Source organism: Ceratotherium simum, chromosome 11, assembly GCF_057802395.1.
Source record: "Ceratotherium simum simum isolate JZ-2026a chromosome 11, ASM5780239v1, whole genome shotgun sequence".
NCBI classification, from domain to species: domain Eukaryota; kingdom Metazoa; phylum Chordata; class Mammalia; order Perissodactyla; family Rhinocerotidae; genus Ceratotherium; species Ceratotherium simum.
Genome location: NC_141910.1, coordinates 975507 through 994260, shown reverse-complemented (window position 1 = coordinate 994260; position 18754 = coordinate 975507). Strand labels below are relative to the sequence as shown.

Sequence of the window (18754 nt, the reverse complement as noted above, 5' to 3'; positions counted from 1 at the left end):
AGAATTTTCATATCACAGAATCTTGTTGTTATCCAAAGCATTTGAGACGCCAGTCCTTCTAGTCATGTTTGATAATGAGGAAAATGAAGTTCAGTGACTTCCCCAAAGTCACATAACAACTTGATGGCATAACTGAGACTAGAATCCTGGGATTCAGAATCTCAGCATCATTCTTTCTACAAGAAAATAGTGATGCTCAAATACTTGATATGCTTGTCATAAAAAAGGGGATTATAAGAACAAAAAGATCAGTTAGGAAAGAATAATCTAACGGAATTTTATTTCTTATAAATTCTGCTCTTCAATTTCAAGCATTTGGAAAAATTGTGGTCACTCATAGATTTCTATCCTAAAAACTGGGTTTAAATATGAATATGCAAGGTATAGTAGATATGGAATTTTTACAATTGTAAGGTGTGACTTACCCAAAAGATCTTGTCTCTTAAGTACAAACTGCTCAATTATTGCTCTTCCAAAAGAAAATTATAATTGAATGGGAACAGATCATTGACACAGAACAACAAAATGCAGAAATTAGAACAATTTATTATAAACATTTGCAGAATATAAACTGATTTTGTATAAAGATTCTTTGAAACTTTTAAAACTATAGGTAACCTATAGTTTTAAAATAAAATAATTATTATTAATCATTATTATTATAATGTATTTCATTTTCCACTTTCCAATCTAGAAAATACACTAAGTTAGATCTAACAAAGGAAAAAAAAAATCAATCTAAATTGCCTCATAGAGAAAACTAATGAATATGAAAATACCCCACACAAAACTATAACAAACCCAAACAAGAAATAGATTCTGCAAAGCCCATTAATCCTCCAATTTAAAATAAATGACCTCCTGAGAAAAAAATACTTCCACCAGCATAGCAATTTGATGAATAAAAGCAGAGCTACTCTCATGAAGAGAAATTACATTATATATAAGAAAAATGTAATAATGCTTTTAGAAAATGAGGAAAAGTAGGGGCCGGCCCAGAGGCGTAGTAGCTAGGTGCGCGCACTCCGCTGCAGCAGCCCTGGGTTCGCAGGCTTGGATCCCAGCACTCACCGATGCACTGCTTGTCAAGCTATGCTGTGGCGGCGTCCCATATAAAGTAGAGGAAGATGGGCACAGATGTTAGCCCAAGGCCCATCTTCCTCAGCAAAAAGAGGAAGATTGGCAACAGATGTTAGCTCAGAGCTAATGTTTCTCACACAAAAAAAAAAAAAAAAAAAAAAGAGGAAAAGTAATTTCTATGTTGGAGAGTAAACATACTAAATACTTCCTGTTCACTTGGCCTTTGTTAGAAGTTAAAATACCTGTTCACATGCGAAAAGTGATATGAACATGAACATCATAAAACCAAGGTCCTCAACTATTTTTTCAATTTAACCTCAGGAGAACCAACTCAAGAGATTCAAAATCCAAGGATAGACTGGTCCCAAAGCATTTCCTCCTCTGTTCTTTCTTTGCCTTCTTCCTTTTTCTCTTTTCTATGCTTACGTTCCTCTTTCTTAGAGGCTACATCTTGACTTTTTTTCTCCTTTCGATTCTTAAGCTTTTGTGTACTGACCCTGACTGTTTCTACCTCTTTTTTGTTTCTTTGGATGCTCTTGTGTTTGTCTGAATCTATTTCCTCACAACTTTTCTCCCTCTTATGCTTGGGCCGCTCCTCCTTTGGTTTTTCTCTGTCTTCCTCTGGGTGCCTTTTTCTCTTCTGATGTATCTGTTTATGACTGGCTTGATGGGCATTGGAACTGTTTTCTGAGGAGAGGTGTTTGTAACCAGACTCTACCTTGTATGAGCTACAATTATTATACTCTTGCTGACTAAGGTTCAGGGGTACTGGTTTTTCTGAGAAACAGTCCCTGGTGAATTGACAGTAGGTCAGGGAGTCTAGTCTCCACCTGCTGTCATGAGCTGGCAGCCACTGAGCTAACCGGTTTTCCACTGTTTGTGAAATAGTGCATGATCTTGGGTAGGTCTGGACAGTTTCAGATGGGAGTCTTTGATCAAACATTCTATACCTGGGTCTGGAATCAACCTCTTCTTTGTACCCACATGTTTCCAAATAGTCTTCTCTTATCTTTCTGAAACAAGTCTTTGGCTCTAAGCCTCTGGCTTTCTGCACTTTGATATAATCTTCAAGTTCATCTTGAAAAGAGTCATATGTCTTCTTTGAATGCTTCATCAGGTTAACAACAAGGGATTCTCTGTAGAGAAGATGGGAGAAAACTCTTCTTACTAGATTATTTTATTCTGAATATTTCCTTTGCTCTTGAAGAGAGCTTCGAAAAAGAAAACAAAGAAGCCCAAACAAATTAAAACATAATTCAGCATCAAAGTTAAATATCAAGACACTATATGCCAAAAAAGAGCATGAGGATAGTCAAATATCTCCCAGGCCACTCACAAGTAATTTTATCTTTCTCAGAAGTGGGATGAAGAGGGAAGAAAGGGCTGACATACAGGATTCTGTTGTAGGGCTAAAAATGTAAGGAATGTAGGGATGTGTGGTACACATCCATGGTGGGTGGCCTGAGCTAAATGTTCAGGTATTTTCTAAAGCTCTGATTAATCAGTTTCTTGTATATTGTTTTCTAAGAGAAGTAACAGAACCATACAGAAGTAATTTCATCTTTAAAATCTTCAGTTTACTCAAATAATATAAAATAAACATACATACTCACCTGACTAGAATACTGTAAGACTTAATAATAAAAGGATGTTTATAAAGTGGTTTGGGAACGCTGGAAATTAGAAAGTCAGCTACAAGATAAAACTACTCTTAGGTATAGGGCATGAGGGAAGATGAGGGAACAGAGATCCATATCTTCTGTACAGGGCTTAGATTTCATTCTGCTGCTTCTGATTGGTGAAAAAAGCATTCTAGAATGCCTTCTGGTTTGTGCTTTCTCTATTAAAGTTCTGGAAGGAGGGTCAAGGGAGAAAATGGAGGTAAAAGCTGAGAGGGGGTAGGATTGATACAGAGAAAAGTTTCAGAAGGAATGTAAAGTAGAGATACAGTTTTTGTTGGCTTGTTTGATTCTTTTTTGGGGGGCCAGCACTATTTCTGATTCTCTTTCTTTCCCCTACCTCATCTCTTGCATTAGTACCAACTTAGCAGAAAATGTACTTACTATGAGATGATAATGCCCTAGATATTTTTGGTGATATATTTTATCTCCAAAAATTAGGAGGTAGCATAACCCATGTAGAAATGAACATTTCTTCCATTTAACAGAAACAAATAAGCCTGACATAGCATTTTATTTATTTATTTATTTATTTTTGGTGAGGAAGATTGGCCTTGAGCAACATCTGTGCCCATCTTCCTCCACTTTGCACGTGGGACACCACCACAGCATGGTTTAACGAGCAGTGCATCAGTCCATGCCCGGGATTCGAACCCGTGAACCCCAGGCCACTGAAGCGGAGCGTGCAAACCCAACCACTATGCCACTGGGCCGGCCCTGATATAGCATTCTAGAGTCACTAATGATCAGCTATCTTTTCTGGAAATTTGAGATTAAAAATAAAGTCTAAATGAAGCCTAATTTGGTGAGTCAGAAAATGTAGCTGCTATTTAACTTAAATATTATAAAAATTCTGACTAGAATAATGTAACCAATATATGATTAAACATGGGCAAAAGATTTAAATAGACACTTCAGAAAAGAATATATACAAATGGCCAATAAACACATGAAAAGATATCATTAGTCATCAAGTCAACACCAATTAAAATCACAATGAGATACCACCATGCACTCACTAGAATGACTGAAATTAAAATGACTGACAACACCAGTGTTGGTGAGGATGAGGAACAACTGGAATTTTCACACATTGCTGGTAGGAATATAAAATGGTATAATCACTTGGAAAACAGTTTGGCAGTTTCAGAGGAGGTTCAACATACACCTACCATATGATCCAGTTATTCCACTCCTAGATATTTATCCAAGAGAAAAGGAAATATATGTCCATACAAAGCCTTATACATGAATGTTCATAGCAGTTTTATTTGTAAAAGCCCCAGAAAGGAAAAAACCCAAATGTTGAACAACAGGTGAATGGATAAACCAAATAGTCATGAGTCACAATGACAGGGATATGTTCTGAGAAATAAGTCATTAGGCTATTTGGTTGTCATGTGAACATCACAGAGTGTACTTAACGTAAACCTAGGTGGTATAGCCTGCTACACACCTAGGCTGTATGGTACTAATCTTATAGGACCACTGTCGTTTATAGGGTCTGTTGTTGATTGAAACGTCGTTATGTGGTGCATGACTGTAGTGGTATATCCATACAATGGAATACTATCAGTGGTAAAAAGAAATGAACTACTGATACACTCAACAACATGGATGAATCTCAAAATAATTATGCTGAGTGAAAGAAGCCTGACAAAAGAGTACGTAATATATGATTCTATTTACATAATACTCTAGAAAATGCAAACTAATCTATAGTAACAGTGGTTGCTTGGGGATGAAGCAGGAAGAGGTGGGAAGGAGCAACTATAAAGGGCACTTTTTGGGTTTGGATATGTTTATCTTGATTATGGTGATCATTTTATGGGTATATACATCTGTCAAAACCCACCAAATTGAATACTTTAAATAAAAAGTCACTAAAAGATTAAAAAGACGTTGATAATTGTTGAAACTGGATGATGGGTACATGAAGGTTCATTATACTATTTTCTCTACTTTTATATTTGAAAAATTTTAATAAAAAGATTTTAGACAAAATATATTATAGCCACTAGGATGGCTCTAATAAAAAAGACAGATGATATTAAGTATTAGCAAAGATGTGGAAAAATTCGAAACTTCATTCATTGCTGGTAGGAATGTAAAATGATGCAGCTACTTCGGAAAACAGTTTGGCAGTTCCTCAAAATGTTAAACATAGAGTTACTCTATGATCTGGCAATTTCACTCCTAGGTATATACCCAAGAGAACTGAAAACCTATGTCCACACAAAAACTTGTACATGAATGTTCATAGTAGCATTATTTAGAACAGCTAAAAAGTAGAAACAACTCAATGACCATCAACTGATGAATGGCTAAATAAAATGTGGTATATTCACACAATGGAATATTATTCAGCAATAATAAGGAATTAAGTACTGATACATAGTACAACGTGGATGAACCTTGAACACATGCTAACTGATGAAAGAGGCCAGTCCCAAAAGACCACAGATGGTGCAGAGATCAATAAAGAGGTGAATGGAACCTTACCCTTATCAGGCTGAGAACTTGGTGGAGAAATCTTATCATATTCATCCATTAATCGGTTCAGTTTTCTAACATGAACTTTCCCCACATAGTGAGAATGTGCAATAACTGAGGAGCTAAAAAAATGAAGCAGAGATTACAAAATCTGTTTTTGTCCAATACTCCACTCCCAGTCACCTGCAACCAAGCACAATCTTGTTATAAAGATTAAATAATTCAAAATTTAGAATTACATCATCAGCATAGATCAATCATCTGAAAATTAACAAAATCCATCTCAATTTCTTATCATTTTGCTTTCTGTAAATCTCAAGTAAAGCTAACTTTTTGAGCACGTATTTTACCCTGGAAAAATAAATAATATTTTGTCTATTTTAGAAAAAGTGACCCCAAATTTACACCTTTAAATTTGAAGGTAGCACTCGTGATTTTTAATATATTTAGTCTGAACTAAGAGTTTAAGAATAGTTTCATTTGCTTTCAAATCAAAGTATCAGCTTCAGTAGAAATAATCCTATGATTTAGAAGGCTTTTATTTTCAACCTACCTCATAATGTGAAATCCTTCGTGGTTCAAACTACATCACTACTCCACATACGTCTTTTACAAAAGGTATCTGTAAAAGTTCACTCTTTGTTCATTCAATGTGGTATCTATGAATAAAATAGATGGAGGTGAGAAAGAAGATCATATTAAACATTTAAGGTAATATTTTCAATCTTCAACTAGATATCATTTCATATACCATGTCAAATCTTAATTTCCTAAGTGCTTGCAAGGCTTTAGTACTAGCTTTTTGATCATTAGAATGAAATTTTAGTATGAAAACACTTAGTAAGCCTCTAATATTTAATGTGGTAATATATTTTTATTTAGTCCAGAAAATGCCATTCTGAAGGAGAAGTTACTGGGGGACGAGTAGGAGTCTGAACTTTATGGAAATGATCTGGGGTACCAGTATTGAACAAGGCTGGGCTAAGAAATCCAGCCTTGGCATTTTCTGTTTTATAGCAGACAATCTCAAGAAATGCAGTCTACTTTAAGACAGTCACTGATTCTAGCTATACCACTAATGTCCCCTGAGAATCACATGGAGGAACCACAAACCACCTTTACCCGTGGTAGGCAACTATCCTCCTCAGGTGGTACAAACATGACCACAAGCAAGCCTCAGTAAACAAGGCTCAGACAAGCCACTCAAAGCTACAAAATATATATTACTTTGTAATTAAAAACTCCATAAAAATTTAATTTAAAGGTTCTATAGGATATCTTCAAATTAAGCTTAATTTTCAGTACCAGTGTTATGATTAAAAAGGTTTGCTTAAGTGTGTGCGCTCCACTGCTGGCGGCCTGGGGTTCGGATCCCGGGTTCAACCCTTAATACCAGATTTCCCATTTTTAAAAGTCAATGTTTTGAGCTGACACTGAGGCAAGAAACTTGGAGTCACCTTTAACTCCTTCACCCACCAAACTCTTACTTTATTTTTCTTTATCTCTATTAAATAGCATCAAATTCCCAAGCTCAAAATCTCAGCCATTTTTCTCCCTATCAAGTCCTGACTCATGTCAATTCTAGCTTTATAATGTTTTTTCAAAGCTATCCCATCATTTTTCAAGTCCCATAACACCACGTAGTTCAAGTTCTCCATGCCTTTAGGCTTTATTAAACTTTATCACTATTAATTGAGTTTTGTCTTCAGGGTACTATGGTGGGTACTTTGGGGTGAGATAGGGAAAAAAAGAGATGAATATTTACTGACTACTGTATGCCAAACAAGATAATAGATTATTCTTTCAGTCTTTTACCTCTGGTAAAGTAAGTGGAATTTCCCACATTTTGAAGATTAAGACATCAGGATTCAAAGAAATTAAAATAACTTGCCACATGTGTTAACTGATAGAGCTGGATCTTAAACTTATATTTACATAGCTGTTTTACACATTGGGAATTATAAATAAGTGAACAAGACAATTTCTAATATCAAGGAATTTACAATTTTGTAAAAATGATATGCAAAGAACTATAATGCAGGACAAAAACATGTTAAGTGCCTCAGACATAGGACGGTATAATGTCTTCTTGCTGAAGGGGTTTGGGGAACGCTTTGTGGAGAATGGATTTGGACTGATCCTTAGGAGATGAGTAAAATTTACAGAAAAAATGAGTGAAGGAAGGGTATTCTGGAGGAGGGAAGGACATTAGAAAAGGCATATCTGCTTTAGATAAAACAAGATATGCATGAAGGTAGTGAAAGACAGCACTGTAGAGGTGGAATGGGGCCAGTTCATAATAGGCCTTATTTGGCCATTTGGGTTTAATTCTGCAGTCAACAGGGGAAGAAAAGAGACTCAAAATGGGGATATGGGTTAGGAGAGTGTTGCATGAAAGAGATTATTGGGCTGAACCAGAAGAGTGGCAGTGGGAATGGAAAAGAAGAGAAGAATTTAAGAGACATTCGACAAGTGGAATCAAATGAATTTGTGATAGCTGGGGAGAGAGCAGGTGGAAGAAGAGAAGAGAAGCACAGACAACTCTAAGGCTTTGATCCTGGGTAAAGTTGTTACCTTTGTCAGAGAGGATAACGAAGAGAAAGAGTTACTATTATTATTATTGCTGTTTTTATTATTTCCTGGAAGGAGGGAAGTAGGGAGTGGAATGGAGAAGCATAGTGTTCGAAAAGATGGTGAATTTGATTTTGGAATAAATTCAGCTTCTATCAAAATCATAATATCTTTCACATCTGTCCTTTCCTTTCCTCTAACCCATTCCTCTATGTGTTTAATTCCTCTATGTGAAACTGTGTTTAAATAACTTGCAGATGTTCCATATACCTTGAAATTCCTTACAAATTAAGATTACAAATTAACATAGTTGGGCACTTGAACTAATTGTATATGTACCAAACTTCCATGAACATGGTGGGCAACGGGAACCATTAGAGAAAAGAAGGGTAGTAAATTCTAGGTGTTGTCGAAATCTTCCCTCAAAAAGTTTTTATGCTACCTCTATTCCATCTGCATAGTGAATACTATTTACTCATTACAAAGCTTGTAGCATTCTACAGTTTGAAGAATGCAGACTTCAATTATTGTGGAGTAGAGTGAAATTATCATTTTCCCTGACCTGGAAACTATTTCCATTCTTACCATTTTATTTAGCTTAGCTTTTTTTTTTTTTCAGTAAGTGTCATATTATAGATTTCTATTGACCTTGTAATTGCTAAAATCCTAGAGGTAGCATCTCTCCTCCTACATTGGCCGTCTTCTCCCATCTGGTACTTAACGTAACTGATTTCTTTTTCTAAATGCAAGACTTTATACTTCATTTTGTTATGGGTTTAGGCCACCATTCCTATGTATGAAGAGCTTTAAAATTCCAATTCTTTTAATCTTGACATTTGCTATGGTTCCTGTAGTTTTTATATGCATTCAGTCTACGTCGTCATCCATGTCACTGGTGAAAACTTTAAGTAGGACAAGAGCAGGATAATACCTATGGCGTGCTACAAAGAATCCACCCTTTTTCTGCATCTAAAATTGATCTGTGGTTCATCAGCAATTCATGATTCCAATCAGAAAGATATTTAGAATTTGATAGAATCTGAGTTTATTCCAAAATTAAATTCAGCATCTTTTCAAACACTCAGTGCTTTTCCACTCCACTCTCCACTACCCTCCCTTCTTGTGGGTCTGATTATTCAAATCTATTTGTACTAAACAGAAGTCTTATTTTTCCATTTTGTTGATATTTGAAAGATATTATGACATGTCCTCCAAAATTGTAACCATTCTTCCTACAGCAGTGGTTCTCAATCTCAATCATTTTGACCAAATCATTCTATAGGCAGACAAGTGAACTTGTATTGCCAGGAGGTCTAGAGGTTATATAGCCTAAAGAGACCAATCACAAAAAAACGTATTTCAAGTTTCATGGTTTATTTTAAAAACTGATATAAAAACTTCTTTTATATAAAATGGATGAACTCTAGTTTAAAACATTCCTTTTATATAAAAAAACCTTTAATTAATCTTTAAATAAAATGTGTCATTTAAACATCAAGTACCTCCTAGCACACTGCTGATTATCTCAAAAACCTCAGGGAAATCTGATTATCTTCACTGAAGAAATATGGTCCCACAACATTCCTCTGCTCTACCAGTAGATCTTTCACAAGAGAAAATGAGACATGGCATCACTTGAGCTTTTAATAAATGCACATCACCTTTTAATGTTCCTTTCAAAGTAATACATTCACAAGCAATCTGTTCTGTAACACTTATCCAGCATTGCCCTTACATGTACCAGGTACTGTTTAAGCACTTATAAATACTAATTTTATCCTCCTAAGAACTCTATGGCTTAAGTACTATTATTATCTGTATTTTATAGAAGAGGAAACTGAGGCATAGAAAAGTTAAGAAACATGTCCACATGTCCGTGACTGCAGTTAATAAATGACAGAGGCAGTCTGGCTCCAGAATCTGTATTAACTGTTAACGCTCGGCTGCCTTTCTAACTGATGTAAAACTTCTCCGTCCACCTTCTGGAATCCACTCCTCCTCTTTTTAAAGATAGAAACATTTTCTGATCTCCGGGCTTTACACATCTCTCCATTAAAAAAATTAAAAGCAAGCCACAACATGGGAGAAAATATTCTCATCTCATATATTAGACAAAAGACTTATATTTAGAATATATAAAGAATTCATGACTCAATAAGACAAATATAATGTAAAATGGGAAAAGATTTGAACAGATACTTTAGAAAAGAATATATAGAAACAGCCAAGTAAACGTGAAGTAAAACCACAACGAAATACCACTACACCATCACTAGAATGATTAAAATTAAAAGGACTGAAAATACCAAGTGTTGGTAAGGATGTCAAACAACTGGAACTCCCATGCATTGCTAGTTAGAATTTAAAATGGTACTTTACAAAGCAGTTGGACAATTTCTTTAAATGTTAAACATCTACCATATGACCCAGCCATTTCATTCATATGTATTTGCCCAGGAGAAATGAAAACATATGTCCATGCACATAAATGTGCATAGAGGCTGTACATAAATGTTTATAGCAGCTTTATTTGTAATAGCCCAAAACGGAAACAACCCTAATGTCTGTCAACAGGTGAATGGATAAACAAAATGTGGTATATCCATACAATAGAATTACTCAGCAATATAATTATGAACAAAACAGCAATACACGGATGGATTTCAAAGTCATCATGCTGAGTGAAAGACACAAAAGAGTATACTGTATGATTCTATTTATAAAAAGTTCTAGAAACATAAACTAATCTATAGAGAGCAGATTAGTGGTTGCTGGCAACAGCGGTAGAGAGAGGGAAAGATTATAAAGGTGCATGAGGAAACTTTTTGGGTGGATGCAAATACTTGGCATTTTGTTTCCGATGGTGGTTTCATGGGAGCATACACCTGTTAAAAACTCATTGAACTGTACACTTTAAATATGTGCAGTTTAAGTAAAATATACCCCAATAAAGTGTACTAGAGGAGCTTAAACATCTATAATGGATGTTTTGGAAAAAGAAATAATTCTACCTTATTAAACTGGATTTTTAAATGTTGGCTTTGTCTACAGAAAGATCATCCACCTAACAAAGGCTGAGTCACCTACGCAGAACGAGTGTCTGTCATATTGTTACTCACCTCATCGCTCGTAGGAGCCAGACATAGGGACTCTGGAGTCAGTTCTGGCACTTATTAGTTGTGTAAGCTTGGTCAAGTTTCTCAGCCTCTCTGTGCCTTACGTTCCTCATCTCTAAAATAGGGATATAACATACACCTCAGAGTTGCTGTGAGCCTTAAGATTAATATACGTTAAGTGCTTAGAAGAGTTTTGGCATATAGCAAGTGCTGTATGAGTGAGCTATTTTTATTGTTATTAAGAATTTCGTCTATTTAACTGACACAGTGAAATGTTCTCTCAACCAATTATTCTAGTAACTACAGAAAACCAAATAAAGGAAAGGTTACATGTAAACAGGGCAGGGGTACCTGACAGGAGTACTTAATTCCTCGTATTTCAAGCTAACTCATGTTTTAGAGGGACTTTTTTTTAACGAAAGCTGAAAGTTGGACTTGATCCTTACTGTCTTTCCTGATTGCTCTGATTTTGAACCAACTCTTTGAAGATTTCAGTTTATGTCCTATGTTAATGTGTGTCATATATACTTTAATATCCCAAAGAGTACAGAATATCAAGCAGAAACACCTAGGGATCCTAGCTATTTACAGGCTGGTATCAGGTCCTAAGCCAGAAATAGTTTGTCTTAACTCAAACTCATCTGGAGTACTTTTCTTAGATGTATCTTCTAAAACTCTTGTAAAAAATCTAGCAAAATTCTGAAAACTTCATGTTCCTATTTGTACTGCACATATGCCACAAGCCTAGTTATAGATGAACACCCATAATGCCATTTACTTGCTCATTTACTTCCAGGAAAGATATTCATAGTGGGAAGAGAAAGAATACGGAATCTTCTATTTTGGAGAAATGGAACCATGCAGGTTGTCATTCAATAGCTGTACCAGGATTGGTCTTTTTTTTTTTTTTTTTGATGAGGAAGAGTGTCCCTGAGCTAACATCTGTTGCCAATCTTCCTCTTTTTGCTTGAGGAAGATTGTTGCTGAGCTAACATCTGTGCCAATCTTCCTCTTTTTGCTTGAGGAAGATTGTCCCTGAGCTAACATCTGTGCCAATCTTCCTCTGTTTTTTGTATGTGGGATGCCACCACAGCATGGCTTGATGTGCTGTGTGTGGGTCCGCACCTGGGATCTGAATCTGTGAACCCTGGGCTGCCAAAGCCGAGTGCGCGAACTTAACCACCTTGCCACTGGGCTGGTCCCACTCTTTTTCATTTCAGTAAAAGTATGTAAAGCTGTAAATTATGTGAAAGTTAAAGTAATAAAAACACTGCACATCAACTAGTGTGTTAAATATGAAACATATCAGTAATTACTCATAATTTAAAACTGTCTAAAAAGAGCTTCATATTTTAATAAAATACTAACACTCTTCCTAATTCTAGACCAATCAGAGAGAACTTATGCCATTCCAACCACCCATCTAAAAATCACAAAACCTGAACTTTTGCATTGTATGAAATATGTTTTTAATCTCAGGTTTGATGAATAAACTGAATTTGAGTGAAAAATTTAATGAAAAATTTCATGCCCCCACAGCACATTATCTGTGTTGAGACATGGCATTTAAACATAATACAGCATAAAGGTTTTTTTTAAATGTTTGTTAAATATCTTTTATCTTCAAAGAAAAGAATCTTTGAGCAAAATTAGGATATTAATTTGGTTAGTTTTGGGTGTAAGTAGCTCAATTCGTCCCCTTTAATAAATACACCAAATAAATGACATGGTCCCTTACTTTCTTTTTTTTTTTTGTGAGGAAGATCAGCCCTGAGCTAACATCCATGCCAATCCTCCTCTTTTTGCTGAGGAAGACTGGCCCTGAGCTAACATATATTGCCAATCCTCCTCCTTTTTTTCCCTTTTTCTCCCCAAAGCCCCGGTAGATAGTTGTATGTCATAGTTGCACATCCTTCTAGTTGCTGTATGTGGGACGCTGCCTCAGCATGGCCCGACAAGTGGTGCATTGGTGCACGCCCAAGATCCGAACCCCGGGCCGCCAGTAGCGGAGCACACGCACTTAACCACTAAGCCACGGGGCCAGCCTCCTGGTCCCGTACTTTTGAATCTAATTCACTGAGAAGTATTACAAGATGTTTTATATCTTTCCATTATTTGCATCTTCTTTCTTTCAGCAATGTTATGTAGCATTCACTGTATTTTCTTAAAGTTATCCAAAAGTATTTTGTTTTTTGATGCAATAATAAATAGTATTTTTAAAAATCTCAATTTCTAATTGCTTGTTGCTAACATTTAGAAATACTATTGATTTTGTATACTGATCTTGTATTTTGTGCCCTTGCTAAACTCATTTATTATTCTAGTAGGCTTTTCTTAGATTCCTTAGGGTTTTCTACATAGATGATCATATCATCTGCAAATAAATACAGTGTTATTTCTTCCTCTGCAATGTGTACACCTTTTATTTCTTTTTCTTGTTTGATTGTACTGATTAGGACCTCCAGTATAATACTGAACAGAAATGGTAAGAATGGACATCCTTGCTTTGTTCCTGCTCTTGAGTTTTGCAATCTTTTAATACCATTATAATCTTAGGAAAGACTAAGCAGAGCACAGCCTTAAGTTTTAGACGACTAGGTAACTGATTCTGTTATCTCTGCCAAAGCATATTGTTTTATTCCTTTTTAACCCTGAAGGTCAATCCCATCTAAGGAGTTTTTAGAGACCTTAATTGTGCTAGAAAGACAGCCCTGTACCTGTCAGCATCATAAATACTCTTAGCTATATTAGTTATTAACTTTGCCTTTCAGGAAATGAGATTAATATCTGATCTATGAGTTTGCCAAGTTCTAGCTATTTCACACTAATAAAACAATCACAAAAATAACTAAGAGTTTATATGTGGCATATTTCCAATGACAGAATGCAAAGGAATTAACAATAATTAATTGGGAGTCTAGTTACACATTTAATATAAAAGTTGTCTTTATTTAAATTGTCTTTGAACACCAATATCATAAGTACTCTATAGCTAGCTAGCTCAAGAAGCATGCTTGTGAAGTTAGTTTTTACTCGGATCCAAGCCAGACATTCTACATCAGAATGCCATCAAATGCATGCCATTCCTCCTAAAGGGTTAGTAAATGTGAACGGGTCTGTAAGAGGCGGGGAAAAAAATCAACGTCCTAACATATATGTGATGAATATAGTAGGGGCAATCTTAAGTTAGTCATTTTAACATGCTTAGCAATATTATCATATTGACACCTAATAAAGGCAATAGATCTGAAACTAACAAATAATCATTAATGTCTCTCCAGACATCCTCCTCACCAACCATTCTTTCCAGGTGCCAACATTAGATCTACAACATAACGTGCTCTGGCGTGCCTATAGCAAATACGTCATGGGCAGAGCATAGATTTGTACAAAACAATGAACTACTTCTAATATCTCAGGAGTCTGACTAATCCATATTTAAAACTGCATTTTCTCCACTTGCTCTTTTTTTCTAATTTCACTAACATTACCACTGACCTCTTTAAAACGGCTGTGCCTAATTCATCTGTATATCCTTAGTACTGAGCCTAGTACCTGGTACATTAGCAGGAGCTCAATATTTTCTGAATAAATGTAAGGGCTACTAGCTAAATTTTCTGTCATTTGACTTGAATCTCTGCCAATATCATGAAAACAAAGAAAAACATTTTTAGGCAATTTCTATGTAAATGGGTTAATAATTCAATAAGAAGTCTGAAACGTCCTTCATTCTAATGAGTCCATTTAATTTTTTTTTTCTTAAAAAGCAGATAAGCCAGAATAGCTTGTTGTGGTTTTGTTTTTACTGATTTGTCAAGATTATCATTACTCGGTGAAAACTTGTTTAATTGTCAAAAATATTTGAGAAACCTCAATGAATGAATTACAAAGTGTCCTGGAAAATCTTACGACACCTTGACCATAAATTCCATGTATATTTCTTTTCATGTAAGTCTGGTCACGGGGTATTTCTCTTTTTGTGATTGAGCGCAATTTCTCAATTTCCTATTTGTAATCTTTCACCTTCTGTATCTTTCCTGTTTGCCAATTTTTAATCCTTACTGACTTTTGTTCATTATCAAGCCCAATACAGAGGAGCTCCTCATGAGAGTGTTAACAGCTATAGGTGAAAATGGATTAGCAGATGCTCTTTGAATCAGTTTTCATGGTCTTATCAGGATGAAAGTGAGAGTGGAATTTTAAGAACCAGAAGCATGACAATTCTTTGATACCTTTGGAGGAATTTCCTAACAAAGTTTTCCAAGGAAGAAAAAGATATTGGCTAAGTACCAAGCAACATTTTTTTTCTCTTCTTGTTTACGTACTATCTTAATTGGCAACTATTAAAGGCTTTTATACATATCTAAACTAAAAGTATATATTAAGTCCTGCTAGTGTTTTAAATAGTATATCAAATATTTACCATTTGCTAAGTAGCATTTAACTGAACAGTTAATGAAGGATATTTATCTGAAATAAAGTGACAAGAGGTAATTTTTTAGGTAACAAATTATATTTTGTTTTTCATATCCTAGTGAATAGTCTCAACCCTAAATCAACAGAGATTTCATTACTCTTTGAATGTCATCTGATGAGGTCAATGTTTTATGAACTGCTGTTCTAGTATACAGCCAGGCCATGGAAAGAATATCAATATGAAACTGCAAAATCAGTTCACAATTTTATTTTATTTTTTGTGAAGAAGATCAGCCCTGAGCTAACATCTGTGCTAATCCTCCTCTTTTTGCTGAGGAAGACCAGCTCTGAGCTAACATCTATTGCCAATCCTCCTCCTTTTTTTCTGCCCCAAAGCCCCAGCAGATAGTTGTACATCCTTCTAGTTTCTGTATGCGGAACGCGGCCTCAGCATGGCCAGACAAGTGGTGTTTTGGTGCAAGCCCGGGATCCGAACCCGGGCCGCCAGTAGCAGAGCATGCGTCCTTAACTGCTAAGCCACGGGGCCGGCCCTCAGTTCACAATTTTAAAGCCGTCAAGGACCTGATGGGTTAGTGCAGAGTTCCTCAACCTCGACACTACTCACATTTTGGGTAGGATAATCTTTTGTTGTGGGGGGTCTGCCCTGTGCATTTTAGGATGTTTGCAGCATCTCTGGCCTATACCAAATGGATACCAATAGCACCTGTGCTCACCACACCCTTCCTTGCCCAGTGGTGAAAACGAAAAATGTCTCCAGACAGTGCCAAATGTTCTCTGGGTGGGAGAATGGGGGTGGGGGTGGGGGGATGGGGGCAAAATCACCCTTGGTTGAGAACCACTCAATTGGGCTGGTCCAATTTCCCTCCTACAGATGAAAAACTCAAAAAAGAAAAGTTTGGGACTTTGAAAATTTGAAAGACAAGTTAGAGACTTAGAGTCATGCAGCTAGTGGAGAAACTAGCACTAAAACCTATTACTAGTCAAGACTCCTATTCTACTATTGTCATCGTACCACCTTGAAGTGGTATAGAAAGGTTATTGCTACCATTGTGTGAACTGACATTGTTTAAAGTCTTTAGTAACTGCACATATTCAAAGTCATCGCAAAAAATAAACCAAATGCCAAGCCTGACGAACACCTGTTTTTCCATGAGAAACTGTTTCCAAATCTTCCTGCGATCTGACTATGGGTGCCAAATTGAAGTGCAGTCTTGACACCTATAAACTACTCAGCCTTACTTGTTGGTGAGAGGCAGGAAGTTTGGTATGAAGACAAAAAAAATCCAGATTTTATTTTTTTATCTCAGAACAATGACACTAACCCAGACTGATTGAAGACACTAAATCTAGCCTTCCCAAGGTTGCCTTCACTAAGAGACCAAATGGAACGTCATTTAGCTGCAACGAATTTCTAATTTCCATTTTTAGTGAATGAAATTTATATAAAGTGCTTACAAAAATGTTTTAAGAACTTTATAATATTGTAGTACTTTGTCATTCCTCCAAAGCGAAAGGTGTAAAAGATTATGGAATAGCACACAAAAATAGAATATATCATGGAAGAGGGTGAAAAGGAAATTATTTTTATGAGGTTATTACATTTATTGATGTCCTTCCAGGAAAAAGGAATCTTAAATTATTCTACAATATTCTGGTTTCCACCATCTATCACTCTGGAGACAAAAAACAACATCAGGCAACACAGTAAATACTAAAAATTAATTATGAAATTGAAGATGGCTAAATGTTTTACTGAGATCTTCTGCTGTGGGATCAAGCTCCACCCTCTAAAAATCATTTCCAAAACTGGTTTAAAGCCTTATCTCACAGGCCGGAACGAGCAGGCTGTTTGCAGATATATAGTACTTGTAAGAACTCAAACATCTCTTAGATTGAGATGATCAAGAAATAGCTTTTTGTGTTAGGGGCAACGTATGGTGAGAAGTGTAAAAACTCTCCACAGGAACACTCCTTCCAAACCCCTGTACAGAGACTTGACCAAATTTTAACCCGGCCTCTGGGAGCCTAAGGCTGAATCCCTGGGGTGACCCAGCCCCGTCTGGGGCTCCTGTTTGGAAAAGCTCAGGGCTGTCAAAATAAACTGTTTGTCCTAGCCAACACCTAGCCAAAACAGGCCCTGACCTCTCTTTTTTAGAGCATTTACTAAAAAGGGCTTATAATTGTGAAGCCTTCCCACGTCCTTTTGAGATGTCTGTCTGTCTCCTACAACTTTCGAGGACGTGAAAGCCATTCCTTTGAAATGTAATCATCAGGAAGGACAGGGCCGTCTCCCGCCTGTGAGGACAGACTCCTAACTGCCGGTCATCAGGCACAGCTGACCTAATAGCGGTTACAACCCTCGGTAACTTCGCACTTCCCTGCCTCGACGCGAACCCCACGTCTCCCTCGTTCCCTCACTTGCCCTTCAAAACGCCCAGTCACTGCACAAACCGGCGTGGAGCTCGGCTCCTTTCCCTCGGTCAGCAGTCACTGAAGAAAATGTGTCACCGCTCTCATGTCCGGCTTTGTCATCTCTGACACCGGTAGATACTGGATATATTAAAACTCAGACCGCTATCAAGATAGGCCTGTCAATCCCAGAAGCTTGTTTTACGGGTGTTATCCTCAAAAGGCAAGGAAAACTCTCCAGAGTGATTGCTCGAAAACCTCACCCGCTCTTCTCTTCCCGGAGCCGCCGTGCTATTTCCTTCTTTCTCCAAACGCCTGCCTCCACCTCTCCCTAAGTATGCTACGTGCAGTCTCTGTTTTCCAGGATGGTGAGTTGCACCCAGCGGAGGTTCACTCCCTTCCACGTCTTGGGCCTTTTCTCTGTCCCCTCAGTCTCGGCGTTTCCTCGTCGAGCCCCCTTCCCTTTCCCTGACACTCCAGGACCACAGGCTGCTAATGGCCGCCTCTCCGTCCCCCTCAAACCTCAGCGTCCTCAGCACGCTGAGGCGCCCTTTCCGCTCCACACTCCACTTGCGGGCCCCGCGCCCCTTTCCGGGGCGGCGGGCGGTGAGCGGGGAGACTCTGGCCTCGTCCGGGTCGGCCATTTCGCACAGTCGGGGCGCGCCAGGCGGGCTGGGCCGCGGAGCTGAGGGCCTGAAGACGGGGCCGCCCCCGCCGCCGGGCGGGAACTCACCTTCTCTGAGGCAGGGGCGGGCGTCTACAACTACTGTCCCCCTCCCCGCCAACGCCGCCGGCCGGGGGATAGGCCGAGGTGGAGGTGGCGGAGAGGCAGGGACAACCGCTGCCGCCACCGCCGCCTCCGCCGCCAAGCAGGCGGGGCGGGGGGAAGAGGCGGAGACCGGGCTTCCCGAGGGGAAGTCTCCGCCACCACCGGCGGCTGACTGGACGACGCTGACGCCATGGCGGCCA

The 18754-nt window shown here is 37.7% G+C and overlaps 1 protein-coding gene and 1 long non-coding RNA gene across 3 annotated transcripts; both read right to left on the bottom strand.

Annotated features, from left to right (window-relative positions):
* Window positions 1–526: 526 nt before the first annotated feature.
* Window positions 527–5379, bottom strand: KRCC1 (lysine rich coiled-coil 1). 2 transcript variants are annotated; one of them, XM_087436458.1, is made up of 2 exons: window positions 5262–5379; window positions 527–2216 (listed from the first exon to the last, which is right to left on the bottom strand). In XM_087436458.1, the coding sequence occupies exon 2, from the start codon at window positions 2192–2194 to the stop codon at window positions 1421–1423; it is 774 nt and encodes a 257-aa protein (XP_087292584.1). In that variant the 5' UTR covers window positions 2195–2216; window positions 5262–5379; the 3' UTR covers window positions 527–1420. The 2 variants fall into 2 exon arrangements, with proteins under 2 accessions (XP_087292584.1, XP_087292585.1); XM_087436459.1 differs by having other exon boundaries at window positions 527–2291; window positions 5262–5373.
* Window positions 5380–5807: 428 nt separating this feature from the next.
* On the bottom strand, window positions 5808–18747 carry LOC147915894 (uncharacterized). Its single transcript, XR_015553607.1, has 3 exons — window positions 18519–18747; window positions 10943–11054; window positions 5808–5911 (listed from the first exon to the last, which is right to left on the bottom strand). It is a non-coding gene; the product is annotated as an uncharacterized LOC147915894 (long non-coding RNA).
* Between the last annotated feature and the right edge of the window lie 7 nt (window positions 18748–18754).

Coding starts and splice junctions, on each gene's coding strand:
- KRCC1 (XM_087436458.1), bottom strand. CDS start 2,194: ATGAAGCATTCAAAGAAGACATATGACTCTTTTCAAGATGAACTTGAA.